The sequence below is a fragment of the Perognathus longimembris genome, chromosome 1 (genome assembly GCF_023159225.1).
Source record: "Perognathus longimembris pacificus isolate PPM17 chromosome 1, ASM2315922v1, whole genome shotgun sequence".
NCBI classification, from domain to species: Eukaryota; Metazoa; Chordata; class Mammalia; order Rodentia; family Heteromyidae; genus Perognathus; species Perognathus longimembris.
Window position 1 is genome coordinate 118,990,582 of NC_063161.1, and position 25,914 is coordinate 119,016,495.

Genomic DNA, 25,914 nt, shown 5'->3' on the forward strand with positions numbered 1-25,914 from the left:
CTTTGTGAGATGAACCATTCAAAAGCTTGGGCACAGGACACTGGTTCCAGGTGTGTGATTCCCCAGAGCCAAGGAGAGTGCAATTGGTACCTGCTGCTTCCCATGAGCCAGCCTGTCCTCTGTCTGGGCTAAATGAGGATATTTGTGCCAGAATAGTATAATCAGATCTATGATTAACTTTCTTCTTTTTTTTTTTTTTTTGCCAGTCTTGGGCCTTGAACTCAGGGCCTGAGCACTGTCCCTGGCTTCCTTTTGCTCAAGGCTAGCACTCTGCCACTTGAGCCACAGCACCACTTCTAGCTTTTTCTATATATGTGGTGCTGAGGAATCGAACCTAGGGCTTCATGTATACAAGGCGAGCACTCTACCACTCGTCCATATTCCCAGCCCCCTATGATTAACTTTCTTAATATCATATGGCATGTCTGTTTTGAAGAGCAATTAGTGAGATGACAGCATCTATTGCTTACTGGTCTTTTTGGGCTATTATTGTTCATCATTTTTTGTGGTGCCAATATTGAGGCTTGAACTCAGGGCCTCAACACACTTGATTAACTTTTTAGCATTAGGCTAGCACTCTACCACTTGAGCCATAATTCCACTTCAGGCTTTTTGCTGGTTAATTGGAGATAGCTAGGATTATAGGTATGAGCCACCAGCACCTGGCACTTGTCATAATTTTTTAAATAATAGTAGTACAAATAATAATAATACACTTTAGCACTACCTATATGCTAGCACCTTGCCTGGCAACATTGTCTCTTTTAATATCTACAATAGTTCTGGCAACCAAGGTCTCCAGTAAAATAGAGTAGGGATTATTTGTCAGGTTCTCTCCAAGGTCCCTTTTACCTCTTCCACTCACTTATAGATGACCATAGAAGGTCAAAACCCAGATGTTGATGGGAGACAGGGAGAGTCTTAAGCACAAGTCCTTTTTGAGTGTTCCACAAAACCAGGAATTCATCCATCCCGTGAGTTTGAAATTTGCTCCATTAAAGCTAAACAGATGTGTTTATTGCTGCATTTTATGCCTATTTTTAATATAGCACTTGATTTTCTTATTATAAGGGTAATAAAAAGACTATGAAATAATTCAAATGATATCCAAATCTATAAAATAAAGGTACAAGTCTCCCTCATTCCCCCACTCCCTTCCCCTGAGACTATCATTCTTAATAATTTAGCATACAACCTTCTAGAATTTTTATATATTTAATTGTATTATATAAAAACATATATACACACATTGGATTTGGACGTTTTAATAGGATATTAGTCATGTTCAGAAATTTTGACTTGGTTTTTATTTCATATGTCTAGGAGATGTGTTCATAGTAGTACATCTGGTTACTGTTCCTAAATGAATTTAACTGTCCCTTAACTTAAAATTATTAGGAGCTTTCCAAAAATTGTTTTATCTCTTTTAGGCATTCCAATGTGTGGTGTGACTTTTTAGTGAACAAGCATGCAGTATTATTTGAAGAACTCCTTTGATCACTGAAAAAAAACCAAACTTTTGGCTTATAATCTCAAGAAAACCAATAATTCTCACAATACTATCTTGGCCTATTAGTTTTTAACTTAACAAGTATTGAGAATCAAGCCCCGATAAATTTCTTTAAAATGGAGAAAGTTCAGTGAAATCTTATTTGGCAAAGCTACATGCTAAGGACACTAAACCTCTTGAACCTAAAATAATAGAAACAAATCCTAAATTCTCAACCACCCAGGACATTAGTCAGAGAGTGTGATGGCTTCAAGAGGGAGCAGATAACACATGGGCTCTGGTGAGAAAGTTTTTGTTACCATCCAATTGCTTTGTAATTTAAGTAAAAAAATAATAGATATCTGAGACATTAAAATTTTTCCCATTTTATCTGGCTAGCTAGTAACAAATATGGCTGGAATTTACTTTCCTAGAAGACCCTTTTTGAAGTTCTATTGGAGAGAAGAGAGTGAATGTATGTACCCAGAACATGCATGAAGTCAAGGACTGTTGCTGGGACTGCTTTGCTGAAAGCTGTTGGTGTGAGGTGTCACTGTAATGATCAGTGTGTCCATTAGTGGCTTAGAAATGGTCATTTCTTTTCAAATGAGCTCTTAGCACACTCACTGAGCATATTTGTAAGTTCTTTTCAGAGACTTTTGTGCCACTTGATTTTTTTTAAGTGAGAGAATTTAGCCTCATTTTCTTTTGGTTGTTTCATTGCTGAATCCTTTTAGGTATTATAGAACTAAAAATTATTTCATCATGTCATTGTCTTTGAAGTTCATCAGAAATTAGAAATGTGCTACATTCATACAAAAGCCTGGTGTATTCATGGTACCTGGGTGGTTTGATATGGTAATTAATATTATAATATCATCAATATTAGAGTCCTGAAGTAATGAGTTTCTGTCACACAAAAAAATATTTTGCCTGTGGAATGTATTTTGTATATATTTAATCTCAAAGGTTATTAGTGACAATTTTTTAATTCTCCTTTCATTTCTATCAGTTTATTGTAGAATGAACTTCTGTTTGCCCACTCTATATTCTAAGGCTGTATGCAACATATATTACCCCTGGAAGAAACACTTATCTCTGTCCACATTTCTTATTTGTTCAGAAAAAAGAAAAGTTTTTCTTTCAAATATCCTTGTCTAATTTGAACTCTGAGCAGCATTCTACACAGGCAACAGCATCTTCTCAAAGACACTTTGGGTCAACTTTACAACCCATAGGATCTCATTCTTCCAACTTGCAAGGCTGCTCTTTGTCATTCTTTGTCCCTTTTCTTTCTTTCCTACTCTTCACCTTCCCTCTCAGAGTCTCATTAAATATGCAGGAATGACTTTGTGACTCCAGTGTTCCCCTTTGTGTCGATGGTTCCTCATATCTAGCACCAGACCAAATCTCTACCTCACTCACATGTTCTACTGTCTATGAGATGTCCCATCCAGAGATCCATAAATAGATCAAACATATATTGAAAAATAATCTCTGAACTCCAGCATCACTAGCTCAGTAAAGAACACTCTTAGCCACCCACCTTCTCAAGTTGACATTTGTTTCTTCTTTCCTTCTTTTTTTTTTCTTTCCTTCTCTACTATTGGAGCCATACCTACCATTCTGGGTGTCTTTTTTTATGGTTAATTGTACATAAGAGTCTCTCAGCTTCATGTGTCTGGCAGGCTTCAAAGTCTCAGCTAGGGTTACAGGTATCAGCTTCCAGACCTCGTTTTTTTCTTTCCTTCTTAGTACCCAAATCTAGACTGTTCTATCTCTTCCGTGGTTTTTTAATCCATCCACTTCCTTCACATTGGCTTTGGTTGCTTTTGTCTGCACTACACTGTTGCAACAACAGCCTTTTAATTCTACAGTTGCCTTCTTTGGATCAGGAGAGGACAAATTACAGCCAGTGGTTTAACATTTATTAAAGGGTTATTGAGAGTGTCTTTTAAAGGGTTATTAAAGAAACCAATGCAGTTGAGCACAGAGCTATTAAATTAGCTTTCCTAGGCTCTCACATTTAATACATGATAGAGCTGAGAATCAAACCCAGGTTCTATAAAGTTATTAAAAGAATGGTTTTTGTACATTTTAGTGAGGCTATTTAACCACCATCCTCTCCTCCCCCCCCCCCCCCCCAAATCGGGCTATATAATAAGGACCATCGATGGCTCTCAATGCCTAAAATGTTTACTCTGACCTCTGACCATGCTCTAGACCATTCATCAGGCCACTTAAGCATCTTTCTAGCAAACCTGTCCATGCGGTTCCCAAACCTAAATCTCCTAATGGCTTTTTATTTAGGTCTCAAATACTTTTGCATGGGACACAGTGTCTTTAATTTCTGACATCTACATCAGGCTTCATTTCTCATCATTTCCACCTGGTGGCACTGAGCCCTACCTTTCAGCAGTACTCAGTTATTGTTGCTTATGAATCTTCCTGGGACCTTCGAACCACTGTGTCTGGTGAACTCCTATCCACAGGAAGACCGCCAGCTGAGGATGGGCCAGATGTTCCCCCTCCATGACCTACATGGACCTGTATCTTAGCACTTGCCACTGTATTGTCAAATGTGCTGCTTGGTTTTCTTAGGTTTCCTTCTGGATTGTGTTTATTTTCTTCAAGAGGGGATGATGACAAAAGTGTCTTATTCTCTCTAGAATGGAAAAAGTGCCGATAAATGCTGGAGACACGATGGATATTCAGGTCCATTGGATACTCACAACAAATGAATATCTATCATCATTGTCAGTTCGACCTGGGGCCATAGCCTCTCATTGTCTTCTCAGACATAAAAAGTAAGAAGCCTCACTCTTATTATAAAGTAAGAGCTTCTCTCTTATCCTAGGCAGCTGTTCAGAGTTGGTGTAGAAAGGTATCTAGGAAAAGAGCTGATGGGGAATTGTTAAGTCTAGGCATCCGGAGAGGATGCTCACATCCTACAGATAGTTATTGCTAACATTTATAATCAGGTAGGAAAGAGAAAACTGTAAGTTTTGAGTGCTTATAGTTGCCATAATACATTTAGAGACACTGTTTCAAAGTGGTGTTGAATAAGAGATGAATTGAGAAATACTTCAGGAACTTTACCTAGTGTTCACAGATGAAATCTTCTCAAAATGGAAGCAAGAATCAGATAGGAAAATTTTCTAGGGTCAGTCTTAGAGCCACTAGTGTGAAAAATGATATATGAAAAGCCATATCCCATTAAATGCAGTTTAACTTTACAGATAATATAAAAACTAGATGCAGGAAAGAGAGAGAAAAATAAACCAGCTTCAATTTTGTTTGGCTTATTTCCTTTACAGAACTAAAGGAAATAGAGATGACAAATGTTTTTCCCAGTTGAAAAGTGTAAGAGTAGCAAGCCAGAGAAGTAGGAATTTTCCCAATAGATACTTTGGCTTCAACAAAAGAAAAATACTGGGAAACAGTGCAAAAGTCCCAAAAATGATCATCATATGTCAGGCAGGTAGACAGCATTAGAAGACACTAGATGGGAGTGAGTGAGAGCCAGCACTGTCTACTCCCTAGAAGGCTAAGGGGGTAACAGGGAGCCCAAATATCATGCTTGCAGTTAGCTTATCCTTCCTACAAGGGTGGTCTCAGTAATGGCCGAGTTCTGAAAAAGTAGTTACTCCCTTTTGAATTTATATATTTATAAGAAAATCCCTGAGACAAACCAGAAGTGAAAATTCTTCAATTTTGAGGTCAGAGGTCAACAAAATTTTCTTGTAAAGGGCCAAAGAGTAAATATTTGGAGGTATGAGGCCATCCCTCTCATTTAATTCTGCCTTCATGGCATAGGAACAGTCATATGCTGTACTTAAACTGGTATGGCAGTATTCCAATAAAACTTTATTTGCAAAAGCAGGTGTTGGCTGGAGTTTGAAGACCCCCTATTCTACATAAATAGGAAAGCACTCAGAGTCATTTCAAGCAGAATTTTGTGGTTTGAAATGAATTGCCCAACACGTAGATAAACTACACATCCTAGCAAGTTCAAGACTTCATGAATTTCCAAAAAGAAAGATGCTAAGAAGTTTGGCAGACAAAGTATGAGAACGGGGTTAAGAATGTGTGGTCAGGTGGCCTTTTCCATTCCAAAAATATTTTCTATACTTCCATCTGAGCAACTGTGAAGTTTCTGGCATTAAATAGCTTTTAGTTGGCAATTATATTAAAAACAGAAAAGGTTAAAAAATTGCTCTAGCCAAGTTGGTGATATGAACCTCAAATCAATTTCCCCCAAATATCTGTACAAAATAAAAATCCCTTGCAAGCCTCTGGGCTACTATAATTTTTTATTTCAGGGAAAAAATACTTCTTGCTCATAGAGGCAGTCTTCTTGGAGAATTCTTTTTCTTCCCATTTAAAACTGTTTAAAACTCAAACGTTAGTGATCATCCATTTCCCTGAATAACTACAATCTTGGTGCAAATTACCTCCACCAAAAATGGAGCCAAGCCACATGCCTTCCTATCAGGCCCCAGTGGGCCCTGGATGTGGTCATTTAAGAAAAGGTTAAAGGTCATTCCCCATTCTCCTTCTACCATGCTAGATGAACAACGTACTCTGAGCTTTTGCCTCCCCTCAGAAATGTAGAAACAATATCAATCAAGTAACAATAGTAAAAGAATGCATATAAAGAAAACACACTGTCTAAAAAACATTGATTCCCACTCCTTCTTCATGATGGTTTTTTTTCCCTAATCTAAGGACCCCAACTCCAACAAGAAAAGGAATCCTCTTGTCAGTATATGGAAAAGACCTCACTATACACCTAACTAGAGTTTTAGGCTGTCTCCAATTCACTTTTGCTTATTTGCTCCTGAGTTCAGTTTTCCAACTCTCATTCTTTTGTTCTTCTTGTTTATATACTTTCCTGAACTTTCAGGATTCTGGATAGTTTTTCAGTGTCTAAAATTTCTTTTTAACACAGTTATGGAATACCTAGTTGTCCTAGTTTTGAAGTTCCCAAGTCAGGAATAGAGTTAAGGCAGTTGCCAGCCCAGTGATCCCTGTGGCCATTGTTTTCCATTCTACTTTTCCACTTGCTGTTCTCTCACACAGATAGCCCCTTAATCTCTCCCCTTGCCTTTAGTTTCTGTTATCACCTTCAATTCCTACCTCTCTCAGTCATGTCAAAACATCTCCTCACAACATCCAGAATATATAGGTCAGGCATGAAGAATGAATAGTAATGATGGTGGTGACACAAATGAAACTGTAACAAAATAATAACCTACACAACTGTAATCTAACACTTGCCAGATGCCTTTCTATGAACTTTAAGTACATTAACACAGAGAATCAACAACCTCAGATAGATGCTGTTTTCTCATCTTAGATAAGGAAAGCATCATTGAGAAATTAAGTAAATTACCAAGGCTACAAAGCTACTTAGTGATAGAGCTGGAGCTGGAATCCAATCAGTATGGTGTTAGAATCTGAGCTTTGACATACTGTCTATGTTACATAGTATATATGATCACTTTCAGTCCCTCTGATCTGAAGGTTACTTAAACAAGTATTTATTGACTATTAATTCAGCATGGCACAATTATACTCAACATTGAAGAAAGAACTATTATAGAAAGTAAGAGACTTCCCACCCTTGATGTAATCATTTTTAATCTAACCCAAGAAATGAGACTCTAAAGAATGGATAGGACTTTGTAGAATGGCTTAGAACTCTGGAAGATCAGAAATGGGAGACATTCTTATGGATTGTGGTAGCAAAAAGAAATAAAACTTGAAATATTTTTAGGACATTGGGCAGTTGAATTTGAGGACCTAGGACTCAGTTTGTAGACCTATGTCAAGGTCTAGATGTGGTTTAAGAAGGCTAGTTAGTACAAGAGGCCAAAGATGGCATAATATATATCCCAGGTATTTCTGATGAAAAATTACCAATAGGATACTTATACTACTATCTATACTATTAAAAAGCAAAAGAAATAAAAAAATACCCACTAATATTTTTATTTTGTAACTGATGCTTTCTCACTTGGAAAACAGAAAGAATGAGTCTGTATACCTTTTATTTTATCTTCCTAAGAATAGAATCATACTACTATCCTATTTACAGAAAGAATTTAGAGGCTTACATAGTTGAATGAATTGCCCCAGAGCTCATGACTTCATATTAGAGTTTAAATTCCAACTTACTTTTGACTCTAGTTTGAGAAGTTTTCCCCTCCACACAACAGCTCATGGCTGGTCTTGGAGGTCCATTTGAGAAGAGGGCTTAGAAAGACAAAACAGTCACAGTTCAGCCAAGAGAGGATCAAGAAGACATCTTGAAGCCTCCCCACTCACAGAATTGCTGAAGACACCCTTTGTACACTCTGACCCACCTCCTTTGCAAGTAAGAGAACTTGTTTGCTGCACATTACAAATGCAGAGGATATGACTTTACCTCCAGAAGGCTGTACTCATTAGACCTATGTACATTTTTTCACATATTTCTCATGTGCGTGACAAAGACTTTGTAACTTACATAACTAAGACAATCGTTGTACCCTCTGAAGTAATCCTTATTTAATTTGTAGAATATTTTAAAAGACATGCTGTCAAAAAGAAACTTTAAGTAAATGTCCCAGAAAAGCAAGACAGCACTGTTAGGATAAAACTGTAGTTAAAGAAATAAATAACTTTTAGTCCAGTAAACCAAAAGAGAACTGAGGTGTAAGTGTGGGAAGGAAACAAGGAATATTGACATACCTAATGTGACCACAGTACCATTTGCTATGTTGTTATTTAAGTGTCCCCTCGTCTTCTGATTTCTTGAATTCCAAAGCAACCCTCAAGAAATCATTCTGGTTTTACTTGGAAAGCAACACTGTTTCTGTGCCTACACATTCTAAAATAGGCCTGTCAAATTTGGAACCTAAACACAAGCTGACAGAAATCAGCTACTAACAAATTAAGTTAAAATTAATAGAGTAGATGCCTGAAATACAAAGAAAATGTTTTGTTTTGCTTTGTTCTGGAATCCTTCTCCCTCCAGGCTTGCTAGATGAAGAGACGAAATTAAAACTTCAGTCCCTACACCAAGCCCTTTTCTTTGCCTTGTCATGCTTCCTAGAAGAGTCGACATGAAAACCCTCGCCAGACAGGGCTCCTGCTTTTCCTAGTGGTAGCCTCCAAACCCCTACCTATCGATTTCGTTTTTCTTTTGTGTGTGTGTCTTATATTTATATATTGTTTTATTGTGTTTAAGTAATTATGCAAAAGAGTTATCATTTAACAAAACAGTTTATGAATAAAATGCATCTTGATCAATGTTACCTCTTTCAACATACTCGCCAGTCCCTCTCAACCCACCTCTTCTCTCACTTGTCCTAATTTTGTAGATTATATATTGAATTCTTGACTGGACTCTTCCTACTTCTCCTCTTCCTTCATCTACCCCTCTCCCAATAACCCCATCCAAGTTACCATTTCCTGGTGTTCATGTTGTTGAACTTCCACTTTGCCTTTCTTAGGAATTACACTGTTTGAGTTTTCCCTTGAATCTACTATATTTCAGTTAATACATTTGTATACACTTGCATACCCTATGTATTTACTTATAAGTTTTAAGTGAATTCTAGCTCCCACATATGAAGGAAAACATTCAACCTTTATCTCTCTGGGCCTGATTTACTTAACATAATTTTCTCCAGTTCTTTCCAACTGATATAATATCTTTCTTTCTCATGAATGAGTAAAATTCCATTGTATAAGATACCAATTTTATAAGATACCAATTTTGTGTAGCAACAATAGGAGCTAAATCTTTCCTTACCTCTAATTAAACTTGCACTTTAGCAGGCTGTTAGGGAAAGAAATAGAATATCCAAATGGGCCTATGATACACTTGTGGACAGCTTCTAACTATAAAACAAAAGCATGAGAAAACAATTGCATCTTTTTGTGGTCCCAAAGATCCTAGAGTAGAGAAAAAGTGCTGAGCCAAAAACAAGAAATTGTGATTCCAACCCTGACTCAACCTCCAAGTAGCTTAACTACCCTTAATCTCTAGAGCTTATTTTTATGACTATAAATAAGCACAACAAATAACCAGTTCAGGTCCATGTGGGGTTTTTCCCTTAGAATAATATTTAAGATTTTTATAAAGTCAAAGAGTATAGCTTCTTGATTTTTCTATATGTAATTTGTGGGATAAAATCATGTACAAATGTTAAATCTCATGATCTCTGTTCTTTCTTTCTATTTTCCCTGCTTATGTCCTGGTTTAAATCCTTATGGTTATGGATTTCCTCTCTTTTCTTCACTGTCCCTGTAGCAATACTTTTTCAAGGTTCAGACTTGGGCAAAAAGGTTTGTACCTTACTCAGCAGTGCCAGTGCCCAGCAAAACTGACCTAGTTACAAAAGTTAACCCCACCTAGAAAATGGTTCAAGCCCCATAAGAGAAAGGAATTTCTACCCTTTACTTATGATCAGATATGTTCATTAGTTCCATGCAAAAAAGTCTAATGAATTGGGACATTGACCAATGTTATGTGTCCACCTACTCCTTCATAATCTCCTTCTAGCCACACACATATTTAATTTTCTACTGCCAGTTGTCCAATCCGTATTATCAACAAGAGACATTAGAAATATACCAAAGGATGGTTTGAAAGTTATCTGTCTTAGTGTCACAATTCTTGCTTCTGAGCAGAAAAAATGCTTCAACTGAGCTTTAGAAGTTGAAATCTAGAAGAGATTTGCTATGGCAATTACTTAAATGTAGCAGAACCAAAATAAAGTTAAAATGAACTGTCTGAACCTCCTGCCCAAAATGTTTTAAGAACACTTTCTGTAGAGAAAAGAGAGATGTCACCAGTTGTAAAGAGGCAACTACACCAACAGTTCAGGAGATTTGGTGAATTTTCACCTCTGCCTTCTTAGTGATGAAACTTAATAGTGACTTGTTAAGTTCATTCACCCTGAGTAGTCAAGTTTATTAAAATGTAATGAAGCCTGCTTTCATTATTCTTGTTTAGAAATGGTTATGGAAGTGTACATAATTTTTAGTACATCATAAAGATTTAAATCATAAATTCAGGGTTTTTCTTGTTAATCTAAAACAGCTTGAACACCTGAAGAGACTTAGCGGTAATATTGTATTATTTTGCATCTAATAAGATTACATTGCATCTGATAAAAACTATTGCTGCTATTACCTAAAGTATTGTGCAGTCTATTAAAAAATAAGTACATAATATAATCATCTTTCTCTTATTAGTATATTTGAAGTAAACATTAATTGTTGACTTTTAGAAACTGGTAGTATTTGATGGGTGACTGATATGAATGAGTGGATGGATTCTGTTGCAATGCCCTGTTTCAGTCCTTACTCATGCCACAAAAGTTTGCCTATTCACAATAAGAGTGGTGATGAGCTAGAGTGGTACTGAGCCAAGTACAAATCATCCAAAAATCTCTTTTAACCAAAGGGTTATCTGTTACAGTAAATTAGACTTTTCCAGAAAACCACACAGACATCCAGGTACTAAAGAACAAAGAAAAGTTTACTGCCAGCAAAGGGACCTGCAAGACCCCTTCTCATGAGAGAGAAGTGTCAGCTATTGTCTGAGATGACTTATATAATCTACTGGGGGTCTAAGGGGATAGAAGGTGGAGATCCCAGTGTGGACAGGTGGACCCAGGGCTTCATTATGGTGGGCTGGGATTTATGGCTGCTGCCCAAATAGTAGATAAGGGGTTTTGAGGCTGATTATTTACTGCCTTTACTAAATGAGTGTTTGCCTAGGAAAGGAGCATACTAAGGTATGAGAAAGGAGGCTATTGAGCTAAAATTTTCTTTCCTTCTCCATTTTTACCAGAACTGTTCATACCTAACTGGATTGATTGGATTTAAGGTTTATTTTACTGTTGATATTTCCTCTGACCCAGATAAAAATAGCAATTTACCAAAGCCAAAAGCAGAGCTGATAAAACTGATTCATGTTCACTCTCTTCAGAAAAATTCAGATGCCCTGAAGGGTTACTAAACTTAAAAATAATATAGTCTAGAAAGACCCAGAAAAGACAGTAGTGAGGAAGAAAAAAGAATTGTCTAGTGGGAAAATGTTGCCACTTAGCATCATCTTATGTTGTGGGACACGCCCAGACATGTTACATCAGAAAGAGGAAGTCAACCAGCTGACCGCTGCCTGTTTCTCAGTCCTGGGGCCACGTGTGCTAAGATGGCCACCTCTAGGATTGGTCCCCGTCTCTTCTGCCCTTATGGACAGCTCATGCCTTCCTTTACAGTCCATAGATAGGCGTACACGTACACTCCTTTCCTTCCTGCTGGTCTTTGATCTGGTTGGCTCCTGTGCCTTATATTAGCTGTATGTACTTCCTCAATAAATGAGATCTCACGCTGACTTGTCTCCCAGAGGCGTCTGATTGTCCTCCGGTGAGGGAGGGCTGGGTGCAGGTGGTCTGTCGGCCCTTTCCTTTCTTGGCTTGTCGGGTCGGGGCGTGCCTTCCACATCTCTCCCGCAGGTCAGGGGAGTGCAGGGGGCTAAAAACCCCGACATTATGTGTTCATAAGGGCATAGCTATTAGGCTCTTGTGATCCTCTGCTGAGACTAGCCTAAGCCTCTGCTAATTATTCCCTATGAGGGAGACCATAGAGTCCATGTTTGTTTGGGTCTGACTCACATCACTTAGTATAATCTTTTCCAAGTCCTTCCATTTCCTTACGAATGGGGCAATGTCATTCTTTCTGATAGGGGCATAAAATTCCATTGTGTATATATACCACATTTTCCTGATCCATTCATCTACTGAGGGGCATCTGGGTTGGTTCCATATTTTATCTATGGCAAATTGTGCTGAGATGAACATTGTTGTGCTGGTGGCTATAGTGTGTTCTTGTTTGTGGTCTTTTGGGTAGATGCCCAAAAGTGGCGCTGCTGGGTCATAGGGGAGCTCTATGTGTAGCCTTCTGAGGAATCTCCATACCGCTTGCCAGAGTGGCTGAACCAGTTTACATTCCCACCAACAATGAAATAGGGTTCCCTTTTGACCACACCCCCTCCAACATTTATTATTGTTAGTTTTCTTGATATAGGACATTCTTACTGGGGTGAGATGGAATCTCAATGTTGTTTTGATTTGCATTTCTTTTATGGCCAGTGACTCTAGAAGCTCAAAAGTTGTCACAAAACTATTTCTGTAAATGCCCTGTTGACTTAAGGTCCTATCTGGTTTGGGCACTAGCTCTCTTGAGTTTTCTGCCCTGTTCTCTCTGACCTTTCTAGCTCCCCACCTCCACATATTGTCAGCTAATTACCATCAGCCTCATGAAGCACCAAGGCATCAGCATTGAGCTTTCATTAGTCACTAATCTGCCTCTCTAATCTGATGTGCCATGTCGTTACTACGGATGCCATAAATCCAGGAAAGAAAACTCAACTGAGATTGAAACATGGTTTAAAACTCATTGCAGGCACTCGCAGCTTGATTCTTATCATTCTTTCTGGGTGAAGTGTTTGAACTAGACAGTAATTGTTCTAAAATTCTCTCTCCCTGACACAAAAACAAAGCAGTTTTCATCCATCTCTACAGAGGAACCTGTATAGTTTTGTGGGAATTAATGCAAGAAAGAAAACCTACATGTTGTGCTCAGAATGTCTATAGGCTAAAGAAGGCAACAGAATTGAGAGTTACACAATTTCAATTTCTTTCCAATGTATGTATTGTAATCCTTTATCAATATTTGCATTCAAGCTTCCCTCCTCCTCCTCCTTCCCCTCTCCTCTCTTTCTCTCTCTCGCTCTCTCTCACACACACACACAGTATCATTCTTCTTTCTATATCTTCAAATCTTACCTACTTTCCACTTTCCAAGCAAGCTTTATGACTTCTTTATACCTTTTAATTTTCCTTAATAAGCCTTCCCTCAATCGGTCTAAATCATTTGTTCTAACATCCGTAACACCTGAGCTCCCTACCTGTCTTCCAAATATTGAATGGCAAAAAAAAAAAAAAATACAAAAACGTACCACTGGCAACCAGTTTTAAACTTCTTTTCTCTTCGTCCAGGATTCTCCTGCAACCTGATGACTCCTTACAAATCTTGGCACCAGTGGAAGCTGATGTGGGTTTCTATACATGCAATGCCACAAATGCCTTGGGATATGACTCAGTTTCCATTGCCGTCACATTAGCAGGTAACCTGAAAAATCTCTGTGCAGTTTGATTCAGAAACATTTATTGAATGAATGACAATATGTTAAACTTGCCCAGGGCCAGATATATAGACATGACCCATACCCTGCCTACAAGAAGTCTACATCCTAGTCATAATGGATCTCATGTTCATCGTAAGTGCCATAACTGATTATCACAGAATATGCAAAGACAGTTTACTCCTGGCAGGAGCTTTTAGGAATGGAATAAAGAGAACTTTGTAAAGAGGAAGGGAGAAAATATACAGGGTAGAATAAAACAACATGAGCAAAGATGATATGGCAAATATGTGTCCTATTGGGGAACATGAATTGTGAACTATAATTATTGCCTATTCTTTAGGGATCATATTGTTTCTCCTTGGACAAGTAGAATTCTGTGGTTGTGGTTTGCAACAAGACTGTTCCCTAGAACTTCTATCTGATTGTACTTACTTCAACCTCTGGCTCTAATAACAGTACTCCTCCTCTATCTATAGATGTTAAAATATTCTGCACATAGTGACCGAAACATAACTCAGGATACAAAGTTTCCCAAGTCTATGACCTTGTCATAATGTCCTTTGCGCGCAAGCAAGTGTGTGTGTGTGTGTGTGTGTGTGTGTGTGTGTGTCTGTGTCTGTGCCTGTGTCTGTGTCTGTGTCTGTGTCTGTGTCTGTGTGATCGCACATGCCAGAACTAGAGCTTAGGGATATTTTTTTTCTTTTTTTTGCTCAAGGCTGGTGTTTAATCTACAACTCCACATCTGACTTTTTGGTGGTTAGTTATAGACAAGAATCTCACAGACTTTGCTGCCAAGGCTGGCTTCAAACCTTGATCCTTAGATATCAACCTCCTGAGTAGTAGGGTTATAGGTGTGACACACTGGCACCATTAATGTCCTTTTATGAAGGACAAACCCATGCTTTTGAAATTAAAAAAGACTTTTGATACCAGCTGGACCAACACCCTCATTTCTCAAAGGCCAGATAACCTACTGTCACATAGCTACCCAGTTAGTGATAGGAGAAGAAGAGAACTGAGATCTCTTGATGTCCAGCCCATTGTTGATTCTGCTGCCCCATTGATCCTATCAAAACAGGATCCTTTTTCTCAGATATAGGCCAGTGTGTTGCATGTGTTTGCATCTATTCTCTTCATTGCTGCTTCCAGCAGATGATTCAGTAGATGTTAGAAAAGCCAACATCACCCCATGCTGACCTCATCTGCCCATATGGGGATTATGTTGTCACACTGTAACTCTGGTCACACATGCTACTCCCTTGCATATCTGTTTTGCCACAGTGTCTCTGCCCCCATGACCTGAGATGATCTGGGAAGGGACCTTTAACAGGCAGCTTTGTAAGAAAGGTGGAAGATGACAATAGGGAGGGAAAACTAAGGGGCACTGGGTGGATTAAAGATGTTATTAACATCTGCTTTTTCTGTGAATACATTTGCTGTCCCACTAATGTATTCCAGCTTCAATCTTCATTCTCTGTATATAGAACCCATATGTTCAGCCTCAGTCGTTTAAAGTCTCCTCTCTTGCCCACCCTCCAACCTGTCTCACCAAGGGCACTGCTGATATCCCCCTAATTGCTAGCAAATAATGGATGGCACTTACAGGATTAATTCTCATATTTGTCCAGATATGGTTCAGCTCTGTCACAGACTAAATACCTTTGTTCATCTGAATTTAATGTGATTAATGCAAACCTGCCTGGAATTAAACAAGGCAATTGTAACATTAGGCCTGTCTTCAGCTCTTTGAAGAGGAGCTATTGGATGCTGCCAACATATTCAAAGCCAGGGAAGGAAAACAGAATGGCCAAAGAGGAACCAGAGAAGGGGAGCAAAGGAGCTGGCCAATGAAGTATGATCACAAACACCACACCCAGGGCTTAGGGAGCCAAAGCCCTTCATTTCAGCTGCTGGGGTTTGTTCAGATCTGCTGGCAGATCCATCAAGCAGCCTGTCTAAACAGTAGAGTGTGGAAATGTGTGTATTGCTGTAAGATTGTATTTGCATCTTTTTCTGAGATCATCGTCCACACCTGTGGTACGGTGTATGCTCGTATTATTAAGGGATTCACTGGTTGCTGTTTTAAGCCTACCCTTTACCAAGTACTGTGGGACACAGAGCAGTAAATTAAACCAAAGTTCTGTGTGCTGCGGTGTTTACAGACTAATAAAGGCAACAGATGAGTACATACTCACCTAAAATTGAGAAATTGCTAACATATATGTTGAATGTATGCATCAAGATCCTGCTTGAGCCAACTGTGGTTGCATATTCCTGTAAACTTAGCGCTGGAAGGCTGCGGTTGTCAGATCCTGAGTTCAAGATCAGCCTATGTCTCTAAAAAAAAAAAAAAAGATGCTACTCGGTAGGCTATAACATATGACTTAAATGTAACATAATTTGGAGGAGGAAATAGATCTCAAGCATTTCTAAATTTGATTTCCGGTTACATTGTTTCCTATCTATATTATCTCCTGCAATGTGTACCGCACTGGGTCTCAGATCTCAGCCGCATGAAAACATGGAACTGATACTACTTCAGAGTTGTTATGAGTTCACACAGGTTGCAGGTATGTAGAAGAGCTGGTCTCAATGCCAGAAACATTGTCCACATTCATTGTCTACACTCAATGTGGACAATGTTTCCTCTAAAATGAAATACACCCGGGCTGAGATTTAAAAAAAAAAAAAAATTGAGCCTAGTTTGTTTCTGAGTAATTTTCAGTGTTCATCTTTAAACATTTTGCAAATGTAGATTAGTATACTTGCAATCAAATCCTTATTGTAAATCTCAGCCATTTTTTTCTTCAAGAAATTGCAAGTTTTGCCTGAAGTATACGTCTAACAGAAAGAAAAAGTCTTGAGGTTCAAGATACTCAGGTGTCCCCATGATGTCACTTAAAAAAGTATTGAGTTTAAGTCTTGCCAGTTCTCCTATGTGCACCAAATCCAGGAAAAGTTATTCATAATGAGTCACAAGAGCAGGCATGGCCTGGCTGTTAAGCCTGTGGGCTCTGGCACCTCAAGGTGTACATTTGAATCACAACTCTGTCACTTCCTGAGCTGTAGAACTCTGCACACCTTCCTTCACCTGCTGACTTAATTTTTTCATCTGAAGAATGGTGATGATAATCATATCTGACCCACAACATTCTTATGGAGATTAGATATATTCTTCACTCATAAGCAATGCTTGAAATGATGCCTGGAAGATAGCATGCACTCAAAATTTGCTACATACTACTATTAGTGTAAGTGTAAGGCATAAAATCAGCCTTTACTTATATTTATGGTATGGGAAACCCCGGTTCAGTGACCAGAATGCTCACACATGTTCTGCTTTTGAGCAACTTTATCTCAATGCCCTAGTGGCAGCTGAGGAAGCTGAATTCACCATCTGGAAAGTGCTCAGGGCACCTGCATTCAGCACAAAGGAGGTGCCTTGTGATAAGGAATATTTCACATGGGTCACAAGGAGGAAAGCCTGATGAACGCTTGCTGGCCTACAAGCAAAATGTCTCAAATTGAGAATCCCTCCCCCATGCCATACCCTCCCCCCAACACACACACACATACACACTGGATTCAGTGTCCTTCAGATTCACCCAATCCAACTCAACTTAGTTCTAATGCTTACTCGCTACAAAACTTTTCTTTAAAGATGGAAACACTATTTTGTTACAAACATGCCAGTTCTACTGAACCTTCCTTGTCCTACCCTGTTTAGACCTGCAAAATATTGTTTTTAGTGCCTTTTCCTTCTATCCAAACTTCTCCATCATTGTATCTTGATTTTATCTCCTGAGTCTCAGAGATTTGAGAGTACAGGTGTCTCTCAGCATAGAGATGACCAGGACTTCTCTATCTCCCTCTCTGGATAATCCAAGTTGGTCGCAGCTGTGTAAACCTAGTCACTGGCACACAATTCCTACCTTCTAAATTTATTTATTTGGGTGTCTGTTTCATGACTTATGGGATATGAGAGTAGTTAATGCTGGAGGAAAGGATTGAAGCAGAAGAATACAAGTTTGTAACCAAAACATGACAGACTTTAATTATGGAGTTCTTGGTATATAAACAAGATAGAAAAAAAAGGAATTTCTGATGCACACAGGTACAAGCAGAGAGATTGGAGAACTACCTTGCCTGCCAAATTCCCCACTGGACCACAGTGCTCAGAAACTATTCCAACTTTAATGGCATAGGCAGTATTTTGAAGGAAAGCAGTTGTTTCCTGGTAAACTGTTTGGTCTGAACCAGTGGAATTTAGCTCCATTTGCCCATGCAGATGAGAGCCTCTCCAGGTGTGGACCACGGATGAGATCATAACCAAAAGGGAAATGTTTTTTAGTTGTCCTTGGTTTTATAAGATCATGAAAGAGATATTATAAGGCCTGCCTGACATCATCAATGGAAAATGAGAAGTAGATGATGGCTGAGAAATGGGTGTATCTTTCATTGAAAGGAGAGAACACAAATGAGCTCATCGGAAGTTTTCACAGGAAGGGAGAGATGAAATTTTCTCCTTTCCTGGCATATTCTTTTGTCTTTTTGTGAGTTGAGTAGCTGACACATATTGTGTCTAATAAAGAGATCAGAGAAGCCTCACTGGGAAAATAAAAGACAGTTTCTTGACATTCTTCTTTCTCTGCCCCTCCTCATCATGATTTAGTACCTGCAATAAAAGACAAGCAATTGTGTAAGCTTTTCATAACACAAGCCATTTCAAATGTACATTTCTGAATTTTTCATACAGTGGTTGTTAATCACAGCATAGTTAGCTAGATTCAGAGAGAACCTTTGTGTAAGTAGCAAAGACTGACAAAAGAAAATGTGCTCGTGCACTAGATCAAAAGGAAATGTAGACAGGTTTGACTGTGTGCCAATGGTACACAGAACCATGTGGTAATAGCCACTGACTGATGATTCAAGCTGCCATTAAGGAGACCTCATTACCTGGCAGGATGTTAAGTGGCCAAATTCATAGCTTCTCTCCTCAAGCACAGAACTGTAGAAAGCACATCAAAACTCCTACAGGGGGCTGGGAATATGGCCTAGTGGCAAGAGTGCTTGCCTCCTACACATGAAGCTCTCGATTCCCCAGCACCACATATATGGAAAATGGCCAGAAGGGGCGCTGTGGCTCAGGTGGCAGAGTGCTAGCCTTGAGCGGGAAGAAGCCAGGGATGGTGCTCAGGCCCTGAGTCCAAGGCCCAGGACTGGCAAAAAAAAAAAAAAAAAGCTCCTACAGGACTCACATTAAAACAGATGAGAGTACAGCAGGGAAATCCCAATTGCACAGCTCCCAATAGAGTGGAAGAAACAAATAAGGGAGTATAAATGATCCAAGCAAGCCCATCTCAAACCCAGAAAAATAATCCCAGTGAGATGTGGACAGATGAATGGTTGGCAGATAGTAGAGTGTGCCATGTCTTGTTTGACAGTCTTTAGAAGAGACCATGTGTCATAGAGCCATGTTAAATATGGTACCCCTTCTCCAGCATTCTGCAGTGGAACATGAAAAATAAATTATGATAGAATAATCACTTACTACCTTGTTCTCCTGAGGACCCTCATGTTCACAAGAATTAAAAGAGGTAATAGAGACAGGCACATGGTAGCCTGACACATGAGCACTGGAAGAAATGTCTAAAAAGGGTAAGTCATGGACTTAAGGAGAGGAGAAGGAAGCCATAACACCTGGGAATATTCAGGAGAAGGATGCCTGAGTCTTATTTCCTTATGTCTAAGAATTCCACACATTTATACTGAAGATACCCCAGTGAAACAGAATGTCACATGCAAAGAAATTCCAATTCTCCCTCATTTTTATGCAAAATAATTAATTAGTAGACGCAATGATGATCATGGGTAGCCTTTAAGAAAACCTTTGAATCAGGTCAAACCTGGCTTTTCAGTTTTCTAGACACATGATTTTTATACCAAAAAAAAATTCATTTTGAGTTCACAAATCTGAGATGTATTTGGCAAATTGATATCGTTTTGTAGATATCACCACAAATAAAGTTTCCTCTATTCTTAACAACTTCTTCACGCTATAATTCATATGCCATTCAAAACCATCCACTTGAAGTACACAGTTCAATGGGTTTCTGCTGTATTTATTGTTGTATGTCTACTACCACACTGAGAACAACTTTTTTATTATATTTTTACTATCTTAAAGTATTTGTACAAAAGAGTTGCCACTCAACAAAGCAGTTTATGCATACAATGAATCTTGATTGATATCATTCCTTTCATCATTTCCCCCATCCCTCACAATCTACCCTTTCCCTTCTGTTTTCTTAACTTCATAGGATAGATATACATTGCCTATTATGGCTACTTTCTCCCCCACTCCTTCCATTGGCCCCACCCCTCACCTTTCAGGTAGCAGTTTTTAAGATATGTCCATGTATGTTGCATTCCTTTTAATAGCTAACTAACTCATTTTACAGAATATTTTCCTTCCTTTTATATTAGAATAATAGTTCATTGTATATATAGGCCACTTTTTATTCATTTATTCACTAGATGCTGGATGTTTGAATAGTTTCTGCTTTTTTGGTTGTAATGAATAATAATGTACTAAAAAACATACACATTCACAAGTTTTTGTGTAAACATGTGTTTTATTTTCCTTTGCTATATGTACCTAGGAGTAGACTTGTGGTTACAGGGTATAGACTAGACGACTGAGGGCCTCCTGTTTATAACTCCCACATAACTGAGACGATAAAAATAAAGCTGCCACATTCAGCTTATTGGTTGAGATTGAGTCTCAGTAACTTTTTTTTACCATAACTGGCCTTGAATCTTCATACTCCTGCTCTCTGCCTTCCAAGTAAATCAGATTACATGAGTGAGACACAATACCCAGTCATGTTTACCTTTTTAAGAAACCACCAAATATATTCCAATGTGACAGTACCATTTTACATTCCTATCAGCAATGTATAAGGCCTCTGGTTTTTCCACATCCTTACAAACACTTATTATTTTCTTTCATCTTTACTATAACAATCCTCACAGACAGAAAGAGTATTTTATTATGATTTTAGCTTACATTTGCATAGTGAACATTTTCTATACTTATTAGCCATGTACATGAGTTCTTTGTTATACCTACATATTGTGATGTAAATAGTATTTAGGGATTGTGTCTTCATTCTCCATTTATGACATAGCAAACTGCAACATATTTAGAGTCCTTAAAACAATGCAAATATCTTATAGTTCTTTAGATCAGCCTTCCTTTTTGAAGGCTCCAGGAAAGAATCCTCTCTGCACATTCAGGTTGATGGAAAATTTTAGTTCTTGTTGATCATAAACTAAGTGCCATTCTCAGCTTCTAGAAGCTACTGCATTCATTGGCTCTTGGCCTCCATTTTCAAAGTGAGCAGTGGTGGGTTGAGCCCTCCTCATGTTGCCTTATCTACACATTCCTCACCCTCCTCTTCTTTCTGTAAGAGCTTGAGTGATTAGATTGGGCCCAACTAGATAACCTAGGATCATCTTTCTAAGTCCAGTTCATTAAAAACTTTAATTCCATCTGCAACCTTCATTCCCCTTTGCCATGCCACAGGCCCAGGGATTAGGGCACAGAGTCTTTACAAGGTCATTATTCTGCCAACTGTACCCTGTCAGAAGGACACAGCTCATGTTCATCTCATTGCTTGCGGCGAATGAAGGAGGAGGTAACAAACAGTACAAGAAATGTACCCAAGGCCTAACGTATGAAACTGTAACCTCTCTGTACATCACTTTTACAATAAATAAGAAAGAAAAAAAGAAGTAAAAAATGGGGGGGGGGGAGCCTAGGGCAAATGAATCAATGTTGTTGGTAGATCTTCCATTTTTCTAGAGAAGTCAAACCAAAAATAACCTCTAAACAACACAATTTTAACTTGTTGTTTAACTAAACTCACCCAATTCAAGTTTTTAAAAATTCTTTTTTGGAATAAACCTATTTGTCTTCTAAACCTGGAGCAATCAATACCCTCTGGGTAAAAGTGCCGTGTTCTATATCTCTGCTTGTATAACATGCATTGTTTCTCAGAGATAGCCAAAGGATTTACCAGTGCAAGCAAAATTTATTTGATTAGATGCAATGGCTTGGATGATAAAAAAATATTTATTTCTTTTTTTATTAAACTTTTTTCTTTATTGTCAAAGTGTGGTACAGAGGGGTTACAGATTCATATGTAAGGCAGTGAGTACATTTCTTGTTCAACTTGTTACCTCCTCCTCATTTTTAAATATTTCTTTCTTAATATTACTCAAATATGATTGTTTTCGGGCAAGTATTTGCCTTGTTTCCAAATTTAGAAGCTGATTCAGAAATACAAATGTGTCTCCTCATTGTAAAGAGAGAAGCTTTAAACAGATACACTTTCTATTTATAAAGATCGCTTCTGGACCTGAGAGTTCTGTAAAGGGCAGCAATGCCCCCCCCCCAACCCAACTACCAGCTATGAACTCTACTTACCCACACTAACATTGAAATTTGACTCCACATCGTATGTGGAGAATAGAAACTAGATGGCAAAGATGTAAAGCTTTTTCAGTGAAGTCTTAGATAAAATAACAGATGAGAGGAATTGTTCTCCAAGGGCATAGGTGAATAGATTTGAGTGAAAACTCAAAAACTGACTCAGGAGTTAGGAAGTAGAAGCCAACTAGATCATCAAAGAAAGACAGCTGGACAGCAAAGAATTCATTTCTGAGTTATAATATGTGAAAGAAAAAATCAGACAATTTTTTTTAAACTCACATGTTAATCTGAGTGTTATCAGTGATAAACGAATTCATGTTGGAATTGCCTGGTCATAAGATTCTGAAAATTTCCAGCTAGAAAGAAATAGTCTCTAGACATTAGTAGACAATTATTACTGATGTCAAATGTGTAAAATCTTGTTGATTTGTGTGTGTGTGCATGCGTACAACACATACACACACACACACACATACACACATACTGGTCCTGGGACTTGAACTCAGAGCCAGGACACTGTCCCTGAGCTTCTTTTTGCTCAAGGATAGCACTCTACCACTTATGTCACAGCATTACTTCCTGCTTTTTTTGAATAATTTGTTGGAGATGAAAGTCTAGTGGATTTTCTTCAGGCTGGCTTCAAACCACAATCCTCAGATCAGATCTCAGTCTCTTGGGTAGCTAGGATTACAGGTGTGAGCCACCAGCACCAAGTTCTTAAATTCAAATAATTTTATTACTAGGTATAACTGTGTTTTTAATTAAAACAGACAATTTTATCTATATTAAAAAATGTAGAAAAGCAAAAACTGGCACCGTTTTTCCCCCTTTGATCTTGTTAAATTAAGAAGCATGAATTAATTTAAAGCAATGTTCATAAACATTCACATGTGCTTACCTATCTTTCTTCTCTTTGCATTCTCTCCTTTATTCTTCTCTTGAATTGAGACTTGGGTATGCCATGGATATCAGAGCTGCCTTCTTGGACAATCTCATGGAAGTTACCAGGCCACTGGCATATGTGGTTTCATAGCTTCTCAGCAAAGAATGATTTTTTCCAGGTCGCCAACAATACCAGCCTTATGTACTTTCTACATTTGCTGTATCTGTCTAGGTACTGATAGCCATTTAAGGAAAATACATCATATCTAAATTATTTCCTCTCCTAATTATATTGAAACTCTTAGAGTGCAAAATGGAAGCCTAAGGCTGGGAATATGGCCTAGTGGCAAGAGTGCTTGCCTTGTATACATGAAGCCCTGGGTTCGATTCCCCAGCACCACATATATAGAAAATGGCTAGAAGTGATTCTGTGGCTCGAGTGGCAGAGTGCTAGTCTTGGAAAAAAAAATGGAAGCCTATTTTAGTTCCTACTCAGTGACAGATTCATTTTCTCTCCTACCATCTGTCCTTTTCCTCTTACTTTTCATTGGCCTTACTGTTTCTTAATTTTACCAGTAGTTCCCATTACTGTTCTTCATAGTATTTCCTCATCAAGTTGTAACAGAGATCATACTGATGAAGCTTCCATGTATTGAAATGGTATATTGTGCTAAAAGTATTTTTCTAATAGATTCATATGTACAAATTTACTTACTTTACTCAACAATGATCTATGTAGAAAACCAAGGCACAGGGCAGTAGAATAACTTGCCTAAGCCTCGGTAGCCATAGAATGATGGAATCCAGATACCTGACAGGCTGTCACTCTTCATTCCATAGCCACTTCAAGCTACCACTAGGTTACTATGCACTTTTGCTATTCAATCTTGATGAATGTAATTCTAAATTTGTATCATACCAGTACTCTAGGAAGACTGCCAAACATTAGATTTGGCTTCAAAAGTTTAAACCCACTTAACCATTCCAGAACATGCAGGCAATAGCCAAACCTGCCTCCTGTTCCTCCTTGTTTCTATCATTGCTTATTTCCCCAGTCATCTGCAGCTAGTCCGTTCCTGAGAATGAGTGCACATGCACACATCCTGGACTAACTCAGCTCTAGGGGAACAGAGAAAATCTAAAGTCCTTGAACTATAATTCATTTTTGATGGCTAAGGGTAGAATAAAATAACTTTCAGATAACATCTGTGACTGCCAATATTGAAGAACTGAAAGGAAGGCCTATTCAATAAAGTCATTCAATGATATTTTTAAGTCAATTATCTGTAACACAATAGATTTGTTTGGATTTAAACTTTGCTTACTAATGTTGTCCAAAGCCTAATAGTTTTCTCAACTTACATGGCTACTCATGTGCACAGTACTGGGGCTGGTGTGCAAATCATGCTACACAGGGTTCTGTGATGGTGACTCTGCTCTCATGACACTTTTTCTGTTTCATCTGCTCTGATGTTCCATGATCATTTCTAACATTGTCTTATGAAAAATATAGTATTTATCATTTCACTCTTGTCTTCATCTTTCCTTTTTTTCTTCTTCTTAGTTAATTCTTTTTGTTTTGCTTTGCAATACTAGAGATTGAATTAATTGTTGCAAAAACAGTACTGAGCTCAAACTCAGTACTTGCTAGACAAGCACTCTACCACTTGAGCCATGTCTCTGATCTTTTTGCTCTTAGGATTTTTCCCCCCACAGTCTCATGCTAACTTCATCTAGTCTGACTTCAAAGCACTATCTTCCTCCCTCTACTTTCTGAGGAGTTGAGATTACAGGCCTGTACCACCATACTCACCATTGTTCTTCCTAGTTCACTTCTATAATTAATGCTAGCTAATATCAGTGTGAGGCACAACAAGCATAAGCACTGGTGTCTCCTGGCAGCCCTTACATACCAATACTCAGTGCCCACATGATCGTTCAAGTGATCTAAGATCAAACAAATTTCATTTAGCTTCCCATTAAAGTAAAAACTTCACCTTGAATGATTCTAATAAGGGAATCAGACAAAAGAATCTGACACTACAGACAAAAAGAATCTGAAAAACAAAACTGAATATGCACTGCATATTAAACTTGGTTGCATTTCACAATCATCTAGGATCATACTAAAAACAAAAACTAATACTTCTACTACCCATGCCACCCCTACTTCCATATACTCTCAGGTGTAGTACATGAAGAGTGAAACTAAATATGTATAGGCATTTTCTGACATAGGTAAGAGAATTGATGGATTAAGGGACATTGATTTTATTGCAAACTACCATTGATTATGAATACTTAGGTAACTTTGTTTTTAAAATGGTTCCTGAAGCCAACAGGAACGTGTAAGAAGTAGTCTGTGTTAATAACAGCACCTCTGCTGACAGGAAAAGGGGCCATTACTTTTCGGCAAAAGCTCAGCATAATTAATTAAGGGCTGGATTTAATTCAGTGACATTTGAATTTTATAGCTATACACTTGCAGCTATAAAACCCACCTTTATTATTAAAATTCCTGTAGGAAAAATAACTTGGTAATTGTGAGTCTAAAACTCTGGTCCGTCGCCTCATTTCCCCATTGGCACGGTTGTTTTTATAATACAGTGAGGCAACTCTTGTACTGGAGCAGGACAGGTTATGTTTTTAACAAGGACCCTGGGGATTCTGAGGCAGCCAGTCTGCAGACGAGGATTTGCTACCCCGTGTCACAAGAGCTGGATTTGAGGTCAAAGATCTGCTGTCTAGTTTGACCTTACTACTTGCCAGCTACGTGGTCTTGAACAAGCCATGAATACTTTGTGAGTCTCAATTCCTTTTCTATATAAAAGACAG

The 25,914-nt window shown here is 38.3% G+C and overlaps 1 protein-coding gene across 4 annotated transcripts in view; it reads left to right on the forward strand.

Moving 5' to 3' along the window:
* Adamtsl1 (ADAMTS like 1) overlaps nt 1–25,914 on the forward strand; it is a 361,048-nt gene that overhangs the window by 274,125 nt on the left and 61,009 nt on the right. For all 4 annotated transcript variants that reach the window (XM_048355943.1, XM_048356028.1, XM_048356104.1 and 1 more), the window contains one exon: nt 13,552–13,679. In XM_048355943.1, the coding sequence (XP_048211900.1) occupies nt 13,552–13,679 (128 nt within the window). The remainder of the gene's footprint in view (nt 1–13,551; nt 13,680–25,914) is intronic.